The sequence below is a fragment of the Drosophila suzukii genome, chromosome 3 (genome assembly GCF_043229965.1).
Source record: "Drosophila suzukii chromosome 3, CBGP_Dsuzu_IsoJpt1.0, whole genome shotgun sequence".
NCBI classification, from domain to species: Eukaryota; Metazoa; Arthropoda; class Insecta; order Diptera; family Drosophilidae; genus Drosophila; species Drosophila suzukii.
Genome location: NC_092082.1, coordinates 6,164,594 through 6,184,634, shown reverse-complemented (window position 1 = coordinate 6,184,634; position 20,041 = coordinate 6,164,594). Strand labels below are relative to the sequence as shown.

General features: G+C 40.9%; 3 protein-coding genes across 15 annotated transcripts in view; all 3 read right to left on the bottom strand.

Moving 5' to 3' along the window:
- The window catches only part of Plp (Pericentrin-like protein), a 28,856-nt gene extending 9,412 nt beyond the window's left edge, over nucleotides 1-19,444 (bottom strand). For 3 of the 13 annotated variants that reach the window (XM_065865056.2, XM_065865058.2, XM_065865059.2), the window contains exons 1-7: nucleotides 14,733-15,125; nucleotides 8,772-10,787; nucleotides 7,815-8,708; nucleotides 7,478-7,618; nucleotides 7,091-7,306; nucleotides 1,570-1,695; nucleotides 93-1,256 (exon numbers count right to left, since the gene is read on the bottom strand). In XM_065865056.2, the coding sequence (XP_065721128.2) occupies nucleotides 93-1,256; nucleotides 1,570-1,695; nucleotides 7,091-7,306; nucleotides 7,478-7,618; nucleotides 7,815-8,708; nucleotides 8,772-10,787; nucleotides 14,733-14,759 (4,584 nt within the window). In that variant the 5' untranslated portion in view covers nucleotides 14,760-15,125. Of the gene's footprint in view, nucleotides 1-92; nucleotides 1,257-1,569; nucleotides 1,696-4,896; nucleotides 5,220-7,090; nucleotides 7,307-7,477; nucleotides 7,619-7,814; nucleotides 8,709-8,771; nucleotides 10,788-13,397; nucleotides 13,428-14,732; nucleotides 15,132-19,352 lie in introns of those variants that run through there. The other 10 variants (XM_065865055.2, XM_065865057.2, XM_065865062.2 and 7 more) reach the window with 8 other exon arrangements.
- On the bottom strand, nucleotides 2,764-4,008 carry Or71a (Odorant receptor 71a). Its single transcript, NM_001328602.1, is given in 3 exon segments — nucleotides 2,764-2,817; nucleotides 2,869-3,135; nucleotides 3,193-4,008. Coding segments are annotated over 3 exon segments (1,137 nt in total).
- Nucleotides 15,740-19,685, bottom strand: sstn (stepping stone). Its single transcript, XM_017078507.4, has 3 exons — nucleotides 19,559-19,685; nucleotides 19,353-19,448; nucleotides 15,740-18,268 (listed from the first exon to the last, which is right to left on the bottom strand). Exon 3 carries the CDS (start codon nucleotides 18,194-18,196, stop codon nucleotides 16,271-16,273), a length of 1,926 nt encoding a protein of 641 aa, XP_016933996.3. The 5' UTR covers nucleotides 18,197-18,268; nucleotides 19,353-19,448; nucleotides 19,559-19,685; the 3' UTR covers nucleotides 15,740-16,270.
- Nucleotides 19,686-20,041: the final 356 nt, after the last annotated feature.

Genomic DNA, 20,041 nt, shown 5'->3' with positions numbered 1-20,041 from the left:
TATTTTGGGTCATGCGTTTAGCACTCAAAGTAAAAAGGTGGGAAAACTCAAAAAGGGAAGATGATCTTTTGGAAGATCTTTGCTGAACTCACCTGGGATTGCAAATCCTCGCGATCCTTCTTGCCACACTCCACCACTTTGTCGCCCTCGCGGCAAAAGTCTTCGATCATTTGCAGCAAGTTGACTGTGGAATTCGCCTGATCCCTTGAAGGTGGCTCCTTTACAGGAGACGATGAGAGCAAATGGCGCGCCCGCTCCTGGAGGGCTAGAAAACTGGCTGATGATTGATCCAATCCCTGTTCCTGCAGGCTCTTCATGGGCCCCAGGCCATAGCCCTCATTGTAGTCCGTGTGGTTAAGGGAATTCAGCTGGGAAAGCTGATCCCTGAGGGCCTGCAGCTCCTGCCCCAATTCTGCATTGCGATCAATAGTGTGACTCAATTGCTGCTGTAAATTCTGGCGATCCGCCTCCGATTTAATCAAGCGGTTCTTGAGCTGCACTAGCTGGAAGGATAGCTCCGAGGCATTGCCCGCATGCTGCTGAAGATCTGGAGGCAGTGAGGTATGTGTTTTTCCCGCCTCCGGATTGCTGTTCTTCCGCTGACTGGCCACGCCCATTTGCTGATCATTAAGGGAGTTTGTGCGCAGGAATTTGGTCAGGACTGGCTGCTGCACAGCCGCTGTGGTCTTCAGACCATCCTCCGCCTCGCAGCAGAGCTCATGCTCTTGCTTTTCCGGCTCGTCCAGGTGCTCCGAGGACTCATCGTGTGGTCGCTGTTTATTCAAGTCCTCTGACAAATGCAACAGATAGGAGGCTTCCGACTTCAAGCGCTCCAGGCAATCATTCAAATCGAAATCCTCACTTGGCTCTTCGTTGCTCTTGCTGTCGATGAACTGCACCAAACTGGGATCCTCCACAACTTCCAGCAGACTGTGCACATCCGGCACTCGGAGCATTTGCTTTGTGTTGTTCAGGGAGCCGCTGAGGGTGATCTCCAGATCGTCACCCGCATCTTGGCTGCGACTGTGGAACAGCAGGCGTTGCACCTCCTCGGAGAGGGTGTTATTCAGGTCCTCCTCACAGTTGGCAACACATTTGGCCAGCCGGCAGATCACGCTGCGGAAACTCTTAGACAGCTCCCTCAATCCATCCCGTTCGCAGATCGCCTGCTCCAGGTCACGAGTCGCGTCGAAGGTCAGGTGACGCTTGTTCTTCCGATTCAGCTGCTTTTCGTATTCCAGTTTCATGCGCGACATCTGCGGGGGAGGACAAACATTGAGGTTATTATGTATAACATTGATTTTAAAAAGTAATTAAGTTTTTAGAGGTAAAAACCTAATTTAAATGTAATTCCTAACAATTAAGTATTAAGTTTTTACTGCACAAGATAATTTAAGTATTATCCATTTGGTAATATATACAATCAATATATTTTTGATACGTAATAAAATCCACATCTATCGAGTATTGAACAAAATTTGAATGTTTAATACCATTGGGTAATAAATACAATCGAACGAATACAATCTTTTGGATACTAGATACAATCCCTATCCATTGGATACTCACCTCGTCGGCATGTTTAATATTCAGCTGAGTGATCTCCAGTTGACTCTTGGCCGTAAACTTCTCGCGCAGCAAGATCAGCTCCTTGGGCCAATGTTGATCATCCACAGTATTCTCCGACAACAAATTCTGAAAATGCAAATTGTTTACATGGATTAAAAAACTTTTGTTTATGAACAATGTGTGAAAAGCTGTTGCAACATTCGGCTGCATATTGCATGGAAAATTCGGAGACAGATCAAGCTTTCGAAAGAAACTTTTTCCCGCCTTTCACCAGAGTATAAATATTAATGGTTTCGAGTCAAAATATTTACATGATATAGATGGGAAATGATGTGGATCATCCAAAGTCGGAGATACATCCGAGTGTGTCGAGTCCCTTGAGGGTGGCAAAGACGGAAACCGAACCAGATACATAAATCTTAATAAAAATCTTCCCCACCCAAACGGAGAAAAAAAGAAGAGAAAAAGGGAGTGGATGGAGTTGGGGTTTATTTTTGGATGAGCCTACACACCCTCACTCATGGAATAAACATAAAATCGCACTAAATACAATTAAATATAGCTTAAAGATGACGATTTAAAAGCAATTCAATGAGCTATCATCATCGAGCTGTCTTATCTCTGTGGTTTTGCTCTACCTCTCCCAATCGTTCTCTCGATTTCTTACTAAAGGGTCATGATCCCGGCAGATTGTGAGTTTTCTTTGTTTTCAATATTTTCCAATATTTACTTGGGGCTTTTGCGTAGGCAAACAGTGAGGTACAGATTTTGATAATCATGATTAAATTGGATTGGAAAAATATAATAAAAGCATTGAGGCATTTAATTTGTAAGATGTCCTAAGATTTTCTAGAAATCATAAGTAAGATTGGTCTTAAAGTCCCAAAACGCAGTTTAAATTACTTCCTGGATACATTCCCTTGTTTATTTGGAAATAACACGTATTGCCAGAGCTTTTCCCCACAATCATTGTGTAAGTAAAATTTTAATTTTATTTTCGTCACTTGCAATTCTACATTTCATGTGCACTCAACATATAGTATATAAAGGAATACGTGTATTTTGTGCAATGCTACAATATATTTTTAGATCTTTGCATAACAAGACGCGGCAATAAATCTCCAAACGAGCTGCGAAATCTTTTGACTAATCCAAAATAGAAAGCAGAGTGTTTTATAGAGTACGACTTCTTTCCTATTGGTTCATGTTGAGTAGCAAGGCTAGCAGGCTATAGGCTTGATTCATGGTCTAAAAAATAAAGATGTCTTATAAAAAAATCTCTGGATAAAACTTTACAACCTTGGTAAAAAGAGGCAAGCCAACATGAAAAAAGCCACCGGCTTTCAAGGCCATGGGACGATTTAAGTAGACCATAAACATAAGAATGAGTCGACGGATTCGGGGATTCATATCCGGCCAATCAGAATTATACATACAATCGGTCAACATATGTGCAGAATCGATGACGGCATTACCATAAATGCTGGGTAGCATAATTTGCATGATCATAGCTAATAAATACTGGATCATGGCAGCAAATCCCGGCAGATCCTGGGTGACGGGTCTCTATATAAGAATTATCACAGTTATAACCGGAAAACAAATTCACATCTTTATACTGACCATCTGCATACTGTATATGGTGAAGCAAATTATCAAGGAACTGACCAGAATTTGGGTGAAAGTACTCTTCGAAATAAAGTTCTCAATGTCCAAAGACTGTAGTTTAAGTCGATGATGCACATGCACCAATTCCAAGAACTTCTCCTTTAGTTTTTTATCATCATGCCGAAGGCTACTCAATCGCTGACCCAACATTCGCAAACAGAGCGATAGATGCAACATCATATACCAATTAATACCATCCATGGTAATATTGCAAATGCAGACAATCGGAATGGTTATGGCCTCATAAATAAATGGATACCAAAACAGATTCGGCTGATGCCAATTGAAGGGTGTCCACATCCAAAAGGGCAACCGATTAGGAATATCAAACAGAGGTTGGATCACAATTAAAGGAATAACACCACCACTACATAAACCATAGAAAATGAAGACGCGTCTGTATCTTCGGTGCTCGAATTTCCACATTTCCACTTCCTGTTTGCTTCTTAACTCAAAAAGATCCGAGGTGCTCCATTCGTTTAAAATCTTTTGGGCCACATGGGCATATTTCCAGTTATTCAGCATTTTAGCCCCCAAAGCAGTTGTGGTCAAGCAGATCAGAAGCACATCGGCTGTATGTTCTATATCCCTGCTCATCATGGCCTCCACCCACAAAAGGACCATAAAGAGCAAGGTAAAGGGAATGTGCAGAAGATATCCTCGCCAATTAGTCCAATCCGGCCTAGAAATCGAGCCTCTCTTTGGCCAAAGACGCCACCATTCCAGAATTCCTGTCAAGTGTCGCACTGGTCGAATTCGGTCGTAATCCATGTTGCAAGTTCAAACTGTTATTAATATAATCCCTTTTCGAAATTTCTTTATATAGGGCTATCCTAATTGATTTTCTTAATTGCTTAATTTTAGGGGCGGTTCTGGTTCCTCGACTTTTCAATTAAAATTCACTTAGTCAAGCCAGTTGGTTGGTTTTACATGTATCTTTATTGCACTTTAGAGACCCAGAAGTGACGTTGGGAAACCTTTCAATATTGGATATTAAATCTATTAGTATTAAGGGTGATATCTGTAGATTTTTTTGATTTCTAAAGAAAGTTCCTTTTGGAAAGGTAAGTGTATGCGATATTTTTAATAAACTGGTCATCAATAAAAATGCTATCAGGAATCTGAATTTTATAAGCCTTAAGAATGCTAATTCCCAAAGCTGACTGTTAAGGACTATAAAAACTGGATAGATTACAAATAATGTTCATCAAATTCAATCCAATTAACAATCATCTCAATCAAACCTATTCCAAGTACCAATCTATAATCTTTATTTAGAGACCCTCAATCAATTCCTGTGTTTTAGGATATAACCCAAAGTGAAAATCGATACTAGGACTTCAACAAGCATTTTCTTGGGGCCCGGGAAGTTGACTAAATATAACCCAAATAAAGATTCCAAGAGAAGCCGAAAATTTTGCGCCTTGAACAAAAATAAACTCCTCATGGACCGATTGCGACTGGAAATGGGAATTCTTCGGTTTTAATTTCCTTTTTTTGGGGAGAAAGGGCAACGACTTTTCAAGTCAATTGGGAGAAAGACAAGTCTTTGACAAAGTGCAGACTGTTTGTTTATTTAGTCTGTGTGTTTTTTGGGAGTCTTTTTGAGTGATGGACTCTTAAAAAGTGTAGTTTGTTTAGTCATTTCCTTTTGCTTACTTTTGAAGTTCCTTTTTTAGATTCGTAGTTTCCTTTCATCAATATCTCAACACACCAAAAACCGTTAGATTTGAATCTACGCACGAACACAAATTTCCAATTAATGGACACAATAAAACCACTTAATTTAGTTGTTTGTATGTATAATTATTTTCCACTTTTTGGCAATGATTTGCCTATTTTGCTCTTCACAAGAACCACTTGAAGATCGCGAAGATCTGTAGAATCTATAGCTAGAATTCTCTCTCACTCTCAGATAGTGAGATTGTATTTTATTTGGATGAATGAATTGTCTGGTACACATAGACGTACGCACGCATTGAAGTAACGGGAAAGACTGAACGCCACCCAAAACAGGCAGCCCATTATAAATGAAAGTCGGCGGAGAGTGCCAGAGATCGGGAGAGAAAGCATCAAGCAGTTTACTGCTTGCTTCCCCTCTCATTCTGTGCGTGTTGGAATAATTTTAAATTTATAGTATGAGCGTTATTTTTGAAAATATAGGTAGTCGAACCACTCTCTCTTTTGTGTGGGGGTGTTTCCGCTCCACTTTTCTCCTCGCATTGCCAGAGATCGGGAGAAATCCATAGAGATCGCCGCAAGCAGTTCGGCGCACTGCTTACTTTCCCTCTCTTTTTCCGTGCGTGTTGGAATTAATTCAAATTTATGAGCGTTAATTTTGAAGTTAGGTAGACAGAACCACTCTTTCGAGTGTGGGGGTGTTTATGCTCCCCTTTTCCCCTTTCGTTAATCCCCATCTGAGCCACACTTCCTGCTTTGACTTTATGAGCTCCATATCATGACTTCATTAGATTGGTGTGAAGTAAATAAAATATTATGCTTTGACAACAGGACGAGCACATGTTTGTCTTTCAATGAGAATTTGGCGCGCTCTTTTCTTGTCTTGTTTATATATATTGTATATTGTCATACAGTCCACAGAATGTCTGCGAAATTTGCTGTTGGCAAACAGAACGATCGGCATAAAGACCCCACATGATACATATAAAAAACTATTTTCTGACAGCATAAGTGGGGCGGCAAATTTTTGGTGAACAGTTGTAGGGTTTTGTACCAGAATGATTTGAGTTCGGTATTTGAATAATGCGTAAAAAAAAAACACAAGATACTATTGTAGTTGAATAAGATCTTCTAGATTGGATATAATATTCATATATGATATTACATAAATGCAGTTGGAAACTTCAAAATATTTTTTGTTAATCAATCTATTATCCCTATTCTATCTTTTAGTTGAAAAAACCTTAGTGATCTTTTCACAGAATATATTTTCCCCATCGATGTGACCTTTAACCAATGTTCACTGTCAACTCAATAGCAAATCCAGCAGTCTTTGACCTTCGATGGATTTATTTTGGTGTCGTACAGAAGAACAATAAAAAGTGTCTCGGTAAGGCGCCATCAAAGGGGAGGTCTTCTCTATTTATCCCATCCATCAGATGACACGTGGCCACCATATTTGGTGAGGTTGTGAGGAACGATGCGGCTGCTGGAAAGGATTGAGGCATCTGTCAACGACTCGAGGGGATCATTGACTGGCGGGTATAAATAGAGGCATGCCCAGGTATCAAAGTGCACACTGATTTAATGCTACATAATTCGAAGTGAGTTGAAAGTTCTTTTGGCACACGTTTGTGGCAGCATGATTTTCATGTTGCTCTGTTTTTAGCCCCTTTTTATTTTTCCTCTTGCTTTCATTTGCAAATTTGGCTGCTTGACAAATTTCGCACGTTTTTTTCATGTGAGCTTCGTGCAGCGCGTTTAAAAATAATTTATGCTCGCCGAGAGATTTGTAGAAGGGAGATACTTTAAGATTATACTAATCATTAAAGTGAATCACCAAACTACGTTTACTTTGGTCATTTTTAGAATTCCTAATTACCTATAGAAGGTTTTAATTAAATCTGTTTGTATAAAATTCACGCAAAAAAAAGTCATGTATACAATTTCAAATCTCTATGGTTACTATGGTTCCAAATAGGTATGTTTTCTAATATAAAAACAAAATTAAAGAAAGACTGCTGCTGAAAATTATACCTATCAATGTTGGTTTAAAGTAAATTTCGGTTAAATGACATGGTATGTCTTATGATTTGAGTAACAAAAAACATGCGATGAGTTTGAACAATAAAAGCCATGCCACATGATGCACCTATCCTTTTATTTAGCTCACCTGAATCTGCTGCTCCAACTCGGTGGCGATATCCTGACGAGCCAAAGCCAATTGCTCCTGCAACCTCCTTTCATACTCCTCGATAATCCGCTGGATCACCTGGGATTCGTTATTAAAGTTCAACTCGTCCTCATCAATGATGATCAGGGAGGTATTCGCGAGTCCCTCCTCGGGACCCTTTTCCGGGCAGGTAGGAGTGGGCGATTCGGTTGCAGGCTGGGTTAGTTTTTACATTCGGGTGTTGATTGCAGGTAGTTACAATTGGTTTAGTTTATTTTATTGGGTTATAAAATTCGGAGAGAAAAACAAGAATGGACATGCAGTTAGCTCAGTTAGTCAAAACAAGCTTGGAATGTATGTATGAGATTTAAAAAGGTTGATACACACCTTATAGTCATCGTCACCCTGGCGGCGTTCATAGAACTTTATGCGATCGCTCAGCTTGCGCACCTGATCCTCGTGAGCGCGTTTTAGCTCCTTAATATGAGATTGGTAAAATACCTTCAGGTCGGATATGTCCGGAGAGTTCTACAAAAGAGAAATAGAAACATATTATTATTAAAAATATAAACATTTTAAAATAATATTTATAACAAAATTTACGACACATTAATATTTTTTGGAGTGATGTTCTAATACTTTAGTCAAAAAGCTGGTTAAAATGTAACTTAGTTATTTAGAAAAAAACAGAAAAACGCATAATAAGGCTAAGATTCCCACTCACATCTTTGCCAGCCTGTCCAGTGGTTTCTCCCAGCGAGTCCAATCCACAAGGAGTCATCTGCCTGTGACTAGGACTCAGAAGCAGCTCAGCTCTCTTCCGTTTGCGAGGCGAAGGTTCCTTGGAGGCCAGCGCGGATGCCGACTCCTCGGGCAGCTGATCCACCTCAGAGCACTCCGAGGAGCTGTCCCCAGCCTGGTGCTGCGACTTGTGCGAGAAGACGTCATCCGAGAACTGCTTCTCCAGATCAGCGCACTTGTGCTCGAAGTACTTGCGCAGCTCCTCCATTTGCTTGGCATGAGCTGCCTGCTGGATCTGTTCGCTGCTCTGCTTCTCGCTCTCCCACTGATCGCGGGCAATCTTCAGCTCCTGGGCGCCCAGATCCCGACATAGGGCAATCTGCTGGTTTAGATAGTCATCGAACTTGCGCTGAACCATCAGAAAGATGCGTTGCTCCGTGGGTAGCAAGTAGGTGTGGAACTGCTCGATTTGCTTGCTAAATGCCGGTGTCCACTCCGGATTTGTGGCCTGCAGGCCCAGTTCTTCGTTTGCTTGGAACTGAGGCAATTGTCTCTCCTTGGAGCTGCGTGATCCGCGCTCCTCGTTGTCCGTGAGAAAATGACGATCCAAATCATCATCGCTTTCGCTGATCAGATCCATGGAGATCTCCGAAAGACGCTGGCCGGGATTGCATTCCTGATCCGGCCAAACGGCACTGGAACGTTTCACTGCCTCAATTGTTTCCTGAAGCTGACGGCGTAAGTTCTGCACTTCGCCGCCCATACGATCCGAATCCGCTTGTAGTTTCTCACGCACACTCAGCGATTGTTGCAGAGAATCGGTTAGTTTGGCAATCATCTCATCCCTTCGCGACATCTCCATATAAATATCCAAAGTCTGTGGGTCAAAACAGTACTGTATAAGATATTCACAGAAGGATTATATAATAGATTTACTTACCGGTCCGCCAAGTTCGTCCTGAAGTGTGCGATACTCCGTGGAGTTAGTCATCAGCGAACTGGAATCCCTGGCCGAAGCTGGACCCGCACTGGATTCCCTCCTGGCCGCCTCAAGTTGTAGATTCAGCGATGCCAGGCAGTTGTCCTTGGTCTCCAGTTGGGTATGTAGCTCCTGTACTTTGGCCTCCAATTGCTTAAGCATGTTCAGGCTCACCAAACTGGAACTACTGCCTGCTGCCTTACTTGCACCTGCATGTAGCAGAGTTTTGGATTCATCTAGGGACAAGGAAGGTGGATCTTGTTCTTCTTCGATGGTTGTGCTCATGGACAGTAGTCTCTCGCTTTCCTCGGTGATATCCTCGAGAACATCCTTGGAGAATTCTGTGAGAGGCACTCGCTCCATTTGTTTGAGCTCCAAATTGTTAGAGTTGCTGGTTACTTGTGTTTGCTCTCCTTCCGTGGGCGAAAGTTTAGGAGCATTGTCCGTAATCATTTGCTGATTCATGGCCATTAACCGCAGCTTCATCAGTTGCAGGGAACTCTCTTCATCATCGTCATCATCTTCATCGTCATCCATTTCCAGAATGGTTAGCTCTAAAGGTTCGAGAGCCTCCGGTTTCAGGCGTAAAGTGTGCAGAGCTGTAGCTCTTTTACGTTCCATGATCTGAGGTTCTTGTAGCGGAGGTAGCTTTAGGGTTTCAACCGTAGACGTAGGCCTAATAGCCTCTTCTACCCGATCCTCCTGCTCCTCATCCAAGTCCGTAATTAAGTCCTGCTTGTGTGAAGTATTTGCTGTTTCCTCAGCTTCGTATGTCACTTCGATAGATTCATTTGTAGCCACTATTTCCTCCATTGAATGATCCTGCTCTTCTGTTATTTGGCTTTCATCCACCTGAGTTTCTTGAGGAGCACTGGCACTGATGGCCTCACTTTCCTCGGTTTTATCTTCCTTTTCCAGAACTGGCTCCTCAACCAATTCGGAAACATCATCCGTAGTGCTTTGGTTGCTCAAACTTTGGTCCACAGACTCCTCATCCTCGTGCAGGGAATGCACAGGTTTCCTCTGCTCCAATGGCAAACTAATGTCAAAGTCATCGTCTTCGGAGGAGTGACTCACCTCCACTTTGGAGGCAGCTGGAAGATCCGAGCCCTCCTCGCTCTCATCCTCGTCGGCGACCAGGAAGTGCTGAGCCAATTGACCGCCGGATAGCTGGGCATCATCGATACGAAACTCATCCGCATCCTCATCCTCTTCCCCATCCGGATTGCTGCTCAAACTTTTGGCACTTGATTGCTTATCCTTTGGCCGGGCAAAGGCAGCCGCCTCCGATAGAGATTCCAGTGGAGAGTTCAGCTGCTCTTCCACCTCACTGATCTCGATGGCCTCCTCGATCTCCTCCTCTATGCTACTGCTAGTTGTGGTTGTTGTCGTGGCGGTTGTGGCCATAACATCGGCACTACTCGTCGTTGTCGTCCCCGTCGTTGTGGTTCTTGTTGTCTGTTGCTCGGCCATGTCAATGGTCATGGAACTGGTGGGTTGTTCAATGCTAAACGACGACACCGACTGATCCTCCTCCGTGAGACTGAGATTGTTCTGTCGCCTCAATAGTTCGGCGGTGTCCGTGGACGTGACCGCATATGGTGTGCTACTCGATGTGACCTCTGTCCAGCTGCTCCGCGAGATTATGTAAGTGTGTGTGGAGTCATTGTCGGAGTCGCAATCATCTGCAGGTTCCTTATCGGACGCACCAGGGGCCACATGTTCCGAATTCTCCGGAGACTGTTGCTCACTCGACGAAGTTGGCTTCTCAAATATAAAATTTAGCGTGGGTATGAACTCAACTTCCACACAAGTTGCTGCTGCTCCAGTGGCGCGCAATGTTGCTACTGGCACTGATGTTGCTGCTGTGGATGTTGCTGTTGCCGATGATGATGTTGCTGGCAACTCTTCGAGAGCCGATGCCTCGATCGCCTTGTAGCTTACACTGGCGCTGGGCGGACGGAGCAATGATGTGATCTGTAATGTAAATAAAGTAATATTAATGGCCATTGTATTTATGTTTCTCCAAAATCTATTGCAAACGTATTTCTTTGATGAATAGTTATTCAAAATTTTGCAATAAAAAGAAAATAAATAATCTAAAAATAATGACAAGATCCCAAAAATAATCAACACAATAGCTTTTCAGGAATATTTTAAAAACATTTTAGAGATACAAAAATGGTTCATGAGGATCATTATGGTGCTTTTCTCTAGTTTGTCTGTCGATCCCAAGTATTCAAAAACAATAACCAGTATTTGCAGTACCTTGAAACTAGAAGATAATTCATAAACTCATAATAATTTCATAAAACCAATACGATATAACCAATAAGTTATATAGTTGTTGGCAACATGATTAGTGAGAGCTTGACGGAAAAAACAATTTATCAATCAAGATTTTATACCATTTAAAAAAGTCATTCGTCTTATAACATTTTACCGCCCTCAGAATCATAGAACATTAGGATTTGTTTGAACAACAAATGAAAACAAGAGCAAGTCTTAATTTTTCGTTGGCCCACTTGTTGTGCCACCAGGCCGTGCCACTTGAGTTTGAGGCAACACGCGTCTGCCGCCATAAATTTATTTTCTAGATTTTGATTCGATTTAATGATGTCACCCAGTTGTCAACGTCTGAGACGCATTGTGAGGATTCTTTTCGGGGTCTGCAGTCGCAGTCGAAGTCTTTGTGGCCCACTAAACTTGGACAAATGGTATTAAAAAGCGACTTTATTACGTAAACAAATGCGATTGGAAAACTAGAGAAGATATGGATGGTTTCTGTTTGGCAACATTTAATTTCAAATTGACCTGCATCTCAAGTGTGGATCGGTGGCTATCTTTTGGAGAAAGGAAAACTATTCCCCCACCACAACCATTCTTTGATGGATTGCAGCTGTGTGTCAGTTGTAGGTTTCCCTTTAAATTATAATTAGAAGCATTTGAGGCATCTTTATGTTTGGTAATAAAGTTCGCTTCGCGGAGGAGTTGCATATGCCTGAGTTATTTATTTTTGGACTTGCCCACATTAATTAAGAAATACGACTCTGTCCACTCGGGTGATGTATGCGTTTGAAGGTGTTCGAAACGTGTGCCACACATGCATCCGTTCCCCAATCGAGTGGGGAATTTTTAAGGCATTTTCCAATTACATTTTTCACAGCTGGAGATCTAATTAGATCGGATGCATTCTATTATATATAGACATGTGCCAAGGCAATGCATTCGACGGTAGAATAATCAAATTTATTGAACTTATTGCGTGGATCATACGGTAGATGTAGGTTATATGCAATTATTATTTGATTTATAATACTTAAAAACCCAATATTTATAAATATCAAGTAATATCAGTCAAATTATAAACCTCATATATCCTCTTTTTCTTGTTTTCAAATATAATAATATACCATATGTATATCAACCAATCCTAGTAACTACTGTATTTGAACATATGCAAAAGACATCATATTTTCCACATTCCTCATACGACATGTAGGTCAGGCCGTAACGCTTGACAAAGTTTTCCGAATATTAGCGAAAAATATTTGTGAAAAACTTTTCCAATTCCTAGCCACATGGTAATTTGAACGTCCTTGAACTTGTCAGGTTAAAGACAACCCAGGCTGGAAGTCCCAGCCCAGCGATAAGGATATCGGGATAACAAGTTTGCCACCATAACCATGACAACGGATTTTCTTCGAGTGTGCGTGCCTTGTTGTACGGAAAAGCGAAAGCGAAAGTTTTTCCCACCTTCTTGCAAAAATTTCAATTTGTTGCTATAGTTTGGTCCTCTTTTGGGGGCCGTTGTTTGGGTGTGACACACATTTCAGGTGGATCGTCGGAGGTTTTTGCACTTCGACGACTAATAACAACAATGCCACTCCCCCCCAAAAAGGAAAAGGGGCGCAGGACCTAGGCCAACGTCTCTGTTAATGGCGCTGCCGCATTTCCTTTGATTTTCCATAAGATATTGTCGATAAACCCTCAATAATGGCACGCATATTGGCGAAAATGATTAAATTAATAGCTTTGCCCGGCGAAAAATTGACAGTGAAATATGTCGAACAAAGGTAAAATGGGTTTAGGAAAAGGATTTGCTTTTGCGTTGTTACTGAAAAGGTTATATCATTTTACAGGCGTCATTTTAGTCCATATTCTTGAAAGCATTTGCAGTTAATTTATTGAGAAAATAAAAAAATATTATTACAAGACATTTAAATAGACCCCAAAAGCCAGAAAGGGAATATAATCCATTCGGTATAAAATAAAAAAATGATGCATATTTCAAAAAATACTTAAACATTTCTTAAATAGTCCAACAGTATCAAATGTTTTTAAAGATTTTGAACCACTAAAAAATGGGATTGTAGAAAATATAATACCTTGTGGTAGTATTTAAAAAAAACCTATTTTTCGATCTTTATGTTACTAGAAAATTCATAGATGTCTCCACACTACAAAAACGATCACTAATGTGCTTCATTATCAGGCTGTTTCGAATGATATTAGCACACTTTGGGTGTCGAGTGATGCAAATGTCACCGGGGGATGTTAAAGATCACATTGCCGACCAAAACTCACATGCAATTTCCCCATTTCGCTGACCGCCTCTCATTCGATTCAATTCAGCGTTGAAGTTATCTCAATTAAATGCAATTTACAGTCACTTAAAAAGTCCATATATCGACAATCGCTATTATGAGTTACATTGTGCAAAGTTTTACGTATATGTAAATGCCTGGTGGATTTCGTTTAAACAACTTTATAGGCACTGGCACTGCACTTTTATCTTTTTAGAGCTATAAATGTGCGGGAAACCGAAAGGCGAGCGACGCGACCGCCTGCAGTGCAAGTTCTTTTATAAATAAAACGCCAGAAGAGACATTCAATTGAAATCAGTCACTCAATCCGAGGAAAATCAAAAGAAAAGCGTTGGAAAAGAGCAGCCCCGGAGAGACCGAGCGGTTGAGAGCGAGTGCCGCGGAAATTTGCAACGCGGTTCCAAGCGGTTCCGTGCACCGAATGTTCGACGCTCCCATTTTTTATTTATAAACAAAATTTATATGTGGAACATAAAACGCGCCAGTGTGTTTTGTGGGCAACATTTGTTGCCAGAATGTTGATGGCGAGATTTTGATAAGGCGAAGTATATTCCCATACAGTTGATAAAACTTAAGGTCACAGCCCAAATTTTGTATTAGGTTTTTCTGAAATTATAGGAATCATCTTACGGCAGTTTCTTGAAAGAACTAAAAATGCTCTAACTTGCCTTATACTTTATTTAGTATAAATTTGTTATAAAGTTGTTATTACTAACAAGTTATTTCTAACATTGACTTTATTACTTGTAGAAAACATTTTTTTTAATACCAGCAACATTGTAAAAATACCAGAAAAAATGTATACTTTGGAAAATTCTTACAAAAAAGTCAATTTTCATAGAAATTTTCAAGCAAATAGAAGTTTAAGTTGTTAAGTATTCAACCGGAATAAAAAAACATAGAAAAACTATGTTAAGGAACATAAAATACCATATACCTTCTGAGTAAAAGGTGTTGCATACTTTGTAGAGCAAATATTAAAAAAAGTTGATAAAATATATATCAATAAATTTTGAATATGTAGTTACTAAGTGGTTCCCACTGTAGTTTGTTGAAAATTTTCTGAAGGGCCTGGTGGTCGTCTAATCGAAAGTTCAAAGGCGCATTCAATTTCGATTTCATTTGTAAACACACTTGAAAAACAACTCGCTCTGTTTGTGGATCGTATGTTTAGAAAAATAAATACATTTCAAGGCGTACTCCTCCTACATTTTGTGGACCGTATAAAAAACATTCCGCGAGCGAAAATGATGGATGTTCTATGCTTTCCAACAGGTTAATACTTTAATGGATTCCCGTGCTTATTTCGGCTTACCCAATCGTATAGAGTGTACAGATTCATGGTGGCTGCACTTGAACCAAATAATTTATGGCCTATTCCCTGGCTTCTTGGCCGCCTTTGTTGACACTTGCGCCTGTCAGTTGTGCATATTTCTCTACGTTTTAGATGCGGCCCATATGCGATCCATTTTCTTGTTGATGTTTACGGTGGGATTTTGGTGACACGATATTTCTTAATTTTCTTTCGGGTTGATTTGCTTACAAACACAGACGCACTCACAACAACGAATAATTTTGTAGGTTATGTTGGATACTTTACGTAAAATTTGAAATATTCTCGAATTTTTAAGTTCTACACTAAGACAACACAATAAGGGGAAAACTAGCTACTAAAATTGCGACTTTTAATCGAACATTATACGATTTTGTAGTACTCCTCGAGGGAGAAAATTAACGTTAAATCAAAAAATAAAAGAAATATTTAGTGCAACCGATCTGAAACAGTTGCACGTAAACGCGAGCGCGATGCAACTGAGAACCAAATCCATTGCGAAGAGTCTTTTATTTTTGGGTCTCGGGGGAAAAACCCTCTCTGTTTCTCCACTCCCCAATACTGTAACGCTCAGTGAAGCACAACACAAAATTGTTTAAAAATAATCAATCGTAAACAAAAATTGTTGCAGTGCCATCGAAATGGGGAGAGTTAAACAGAGAAAAAGAGAATCCATTATAGTAATCCTCATATCGAGGGAGAAACAAAGAGAAATCTATGAGAAGAATAGGGGAGGACAGTAATTAAGTTTTATCAGCTGTTCTATAAATACGTTTCAAGCAAAGATTTAACATTTACAAGAAATATGTGATAAGGGATAATTTAAGGAAGTGTGAAAACATTTATGTGACGTTTGTTTGTAGGCGTAGAAGAGATACAACTTCCTTCCTAATTGGTAATAACCCCAATTTATAGTATCATAAAATATCTACTACAAGAGTAATTATGGCAGATACCCTCAAGAATGTCTTGAATGCAATAAAAACTAATTTATATACATGTTAATATCAAAAATTTATTTACATCTATTTGTTATTGCTTGTCAATAGTTAGTCTTAAAGAACTGAATATACCAGTATCCAATCTGTATATTCATACAAAAATATCATTCGATTAGTGTAAATATATTCTTTAATACACTGTTTAACAATTGCTAGTCAGTTTTTGTTTTGAAAATGCGTTTAATTCTATTAAATATTTCCGTATTTTCTAGGCATCCAGTCGTAAGGCGGTTTTCTGTTCCCCGCGGGGCTTATATTGTCCTGTTTCCTTTTTTGTATTTAAAAAATGCAATACAAATTGTAAATGTCACTCGATAAATTGCTCTTCATAAGTCTGTGTTCAGTTTGGCAGAGCATTTTTGTGCTTAATGAATATTCAGTTAGTCCTTTGTCCTAAATAATTTGGCTAACGAACTTTAAATTCGAAAGGCGTCCAACAATTTGAGCTTTGTACAAAATTAGTTTAGTTAATCACATAAAAAGGGAGAAATTTATGTAAATCCCGTATAACCTTATAGGTCAATTGGGATTGCCGCCCTCCTTTTGTTTGAACTTGGTGGAGTATTTGTAGAAATCGGACATCTCAAAGGGTTTGGTCACTTCTTTGTATGGCTGGAAAGTGGCCTGCTGCACTACGGTCATGTTCTTTGGCGACTCGATGCGAATTTCGGGCGATAAACTGGCCGTGGCCACGGTTAAAGGCGGTGATACCAAAGCTGTTTGTACAGCATTGCCATGTCCATGCCCGGATGCAATACCACTCCCACTGTGATTCAGATTCTGGTTTTGACCCTGATTTGCAGGTGGTGGTCTCGGTGGCGGTGTGGGCTGCTGCATTTGACTTGGTTTCGGTGGTAGGTTTCGAAGCGCCGGTATGTCCAGTGGTTCCAGTGGATACGACACAGAAATTCCCAAAGTCTGCTCCATAGCGTTGAGGTACGATGTCGACTGACTGAGCAAAGCTTTCGAACTGGTATTCACCGCATAGCTGGCACTTGGATAGTTCGGTGTTGGCCGCTGGTTAGACATGGAATAGTGACGACCCGCTACCGACATCGACTGAGAGGAGAGTTTGGCGCGGGGTTTACTCATTACCATGGCTGTTGCTCCGGGGTTACTACTGCCATTACTGCTTCCGGCTGGACTGTGCGGTTGCGAATCCATCTGCCTTATAACAGCCGGTCCGTCTAGCGATGATTCCATCCACTGCTTCGACTTGGGTTTCTTTTCAATGGTCGTGGATGAAGAAGATAAAGAGATCTCATCATGCGGCGGATAGCGGCTGGGTGGCATGGGCACCGCCAGCATATCGCTGGAATGCGATTTAACTTCGATTATACCCAATTGCGGAGGTGTTAATGGTGCTATGTGTGACTGAGAACGCCAGCGGTATTGCTGCTGATGCTGGGCTGCCTCCATATCAACAGAGACGTAGCTGGGAGCCAAGGATATTGCATCCAGTTGTCGCTGATGATGCATAGGATTACGCTGCTGCTGCTGCTGATGCTCATAGCTATGATTGCTGGGCGATGCCAGAGGGGAAACATATTTCTTGATGTTCTGACTTGATTTGATGAAGCCACCCTCATTGTAACTTTGATGGGTGGGCGATAAGTAATACTTATCGCACTGCACTATAATTGGCTGCTGTTGGGGAGCCACTTGCGGCGGTTGCCTCAAAGTGGCCACATTCGAGGAGTTTGCCGAGTACATGGATATCACATCCGGCTGTGATCTCTGGTAGTTCATGTTCATTGCCAGATGCGCTTGCTGCTGATGCTGCTGACGCATATATTGCATTTGACTGGGCGTGGGTGTGGGTCGCTTCTTCAGGGCGCTCTTCACCAGCGGCGGTTGTTGTTGCACCTGCTGCTGGGCCACGCCTATTACCAGCATATCGCCCGCCCCCGCCGACGAGGAGGGCTGGTAATTGTCGTATTCTGAACTGCGATTCGATAGCGTTTCCGACTGGCGATTGTTATTGTTGTTGGTCATTTGGCTTTCCCTACTTTCTCGGCTCGTCGTGCTTTGTTTCCTTCTGAGAATCGAGTTGTTTTCCCTGGCCAAGGCCTGGTGCTGCTGTTCATGTTTGTACTGTTGGGCTAGTTGAACGAAAAACTCATTGATTGTCATCTGTTCATAATTGCCATTGATAATGGCTGTCTCCTGTTTCTGAATTTGTTGCAGCAGCCAGCTCTTTTCGCTCAGACGCTGCTCCAAAGCCTGTTTCCTGGCCTCCAGGTTTTCCCTCCTAACCTTTGGATCATCCTCGTTTTTGTTGTTGTTGTTGTTATGGTGGTGGCTACTGCTGCTGTGGTTATTGTTTATATTATTCGTGTTATTGTTGTTGTTGTTGAGGTGGTTCGTGGAGTTGCTTGTAGTTGCCGCCTGTTCTTCATCTTTAAGACTGGCCATATTTCTGCTCTTGGGCGCTTTCAATTGCATCGCCAGTGGTTGCTTGGGTTCGTCGGCTTCGTTGGTGGGTTGTAGGTGCGGATTTTGATATATCGGGGGATCCTAGAAAAGACAAGCAGTCTTTGATCAGTCGCCTCCTAAGCTGTATTTTTTATGTAATTTATGAAGGGTTTTAGTTTGGGGTATTCAACTAGATCTGATACTATTTATTTTATAATGATGTAGTTAGTCTAGTACCTAAATATTTTTACCATCATTATTTTTGTTATTTGATCTTATAAGAAATTGCACAGCTTTTGGCTCATTTTAAGACCCTTTTAATAAGAGTTTTGAATATTTTTTTTGGACTTCATAGAAGTATAAATGTTTTTACATAAAAATAATATTAGAAATGCTTCATTTAATTATTTTAGAAATTTCTAGACTAGTATTATAGGTAGATCTATGATTTTTTGGGATTCGATAAAGATGATTTTGATAATTATTATAGAGATTTCCACAGAATGTTGTAATATAATATAACATTACTCAGTATCAGATCTGGTGAGTACCCCAAAATGATTTAGTTCAGAGTTAGCTTTTTGCATTAGAGACGTGCACTAGATTATTAGGATGCTCTTTGTTGTATGTACAGACTTAGTTTTTGTTTGTTTTCGATTCAAACCCGTTTCATCACGCACCACAACCACTGTAAACCTTGAAGCGAACCCTCTCCAAAAAATGGCCAGAACATTAACCCAAACATAGAGAAGCTCGATGAGGTGTTATTTGTTTGTTGTGTTGTGTGTTTTTCTTATAACTTTTTTGTACAGTCTTGTTATTGTTGCTGTTGTTGTGACCTTCATAGCCGGCGATGACTTAATATAAAACGTGCAAAAGTCGTTGAATTAAGTGCGCCTACAGTGGATGCTCGCTGAGAGGAACCAAACTGGTTTTTCTCCGCATCTCCAATAGTTTTCACTGTGGGGGTTGGTTTCTAATTAAAGAACCTCCACTGTGCATGTTTTTTTAGTGGTGCACGCATACATGTACAGACAACTACGCTTATGACTAACAAATATATAAATTATAATGCATAATTTAAACAGATCGATTGGCCCACACACACACGCATAAAAACAAGAACAACAACAAAAAACAGGTCAAGAACGGAAAACGGTAAAAACAAAAACAACTTTTAACTCACCAAACGAAGACCTTTGTTGCTGTTGTTGCCGCTGCTGCTGCTTCTTCTTCTTCTGATGTCGTAAAAACAAACAAGAACCGTTATGCTGGGCAGCGCCTGTGAATGAGTTAATTTTTAATTGTTTGCAATTACAATTTCGGCAAATTGGCTGGTTTATTAGTAGTTGTAGTTACTCAGGTGAGAGAAAATGGGAGAGAGGAGCACACCTTTCCGTTTTATCGCTCGAAATGCGGTCGCATAGCGTCGCTGTTGTTGCAACGCCGCGTCCTCTCACAGGAAAACCAAGAAAACTGCTGTTATTTTCCACTTTAGCTGCGTGCTTTTCAATTTGTGCGCTGCGCGATTGAGCAATTGGGGTGTGGGACACTTGAGCTCGGCTTAACTAAATCATAAATTGAGCAAATTATACGGAAAAACTCGCAAGAAATCAGATTGCAATGCTGCGCCTACATAATTAAACAAAAACTGCACGCACACATACGCACAGCGGGCAGTGTTGGAAAGCAGCCGGGCACCTTGCGTGCTGTTAGGGGCAAGTGATCGCTATGTTAGGGAAGAAAATCACTGAAACGGGAACCGTGATCACAGTATGACTAAATTTTAAACTAGTTAAATTACGACCAACAATTTTAAGCATTTTAATTTATATCTTTGTTTGCATATCCTTATGGTTTCTAAGTTTTATCACT

Excerpts from the sequence above, each read along its gene's own strand:
- sstn (XM_017078507.4), bottom strand. The coding sequence starts at position 18,196 with ATGCAATTGAAAGCGCCCAAGAGCAGAAATATGGCCAGTCTTAAAGAT.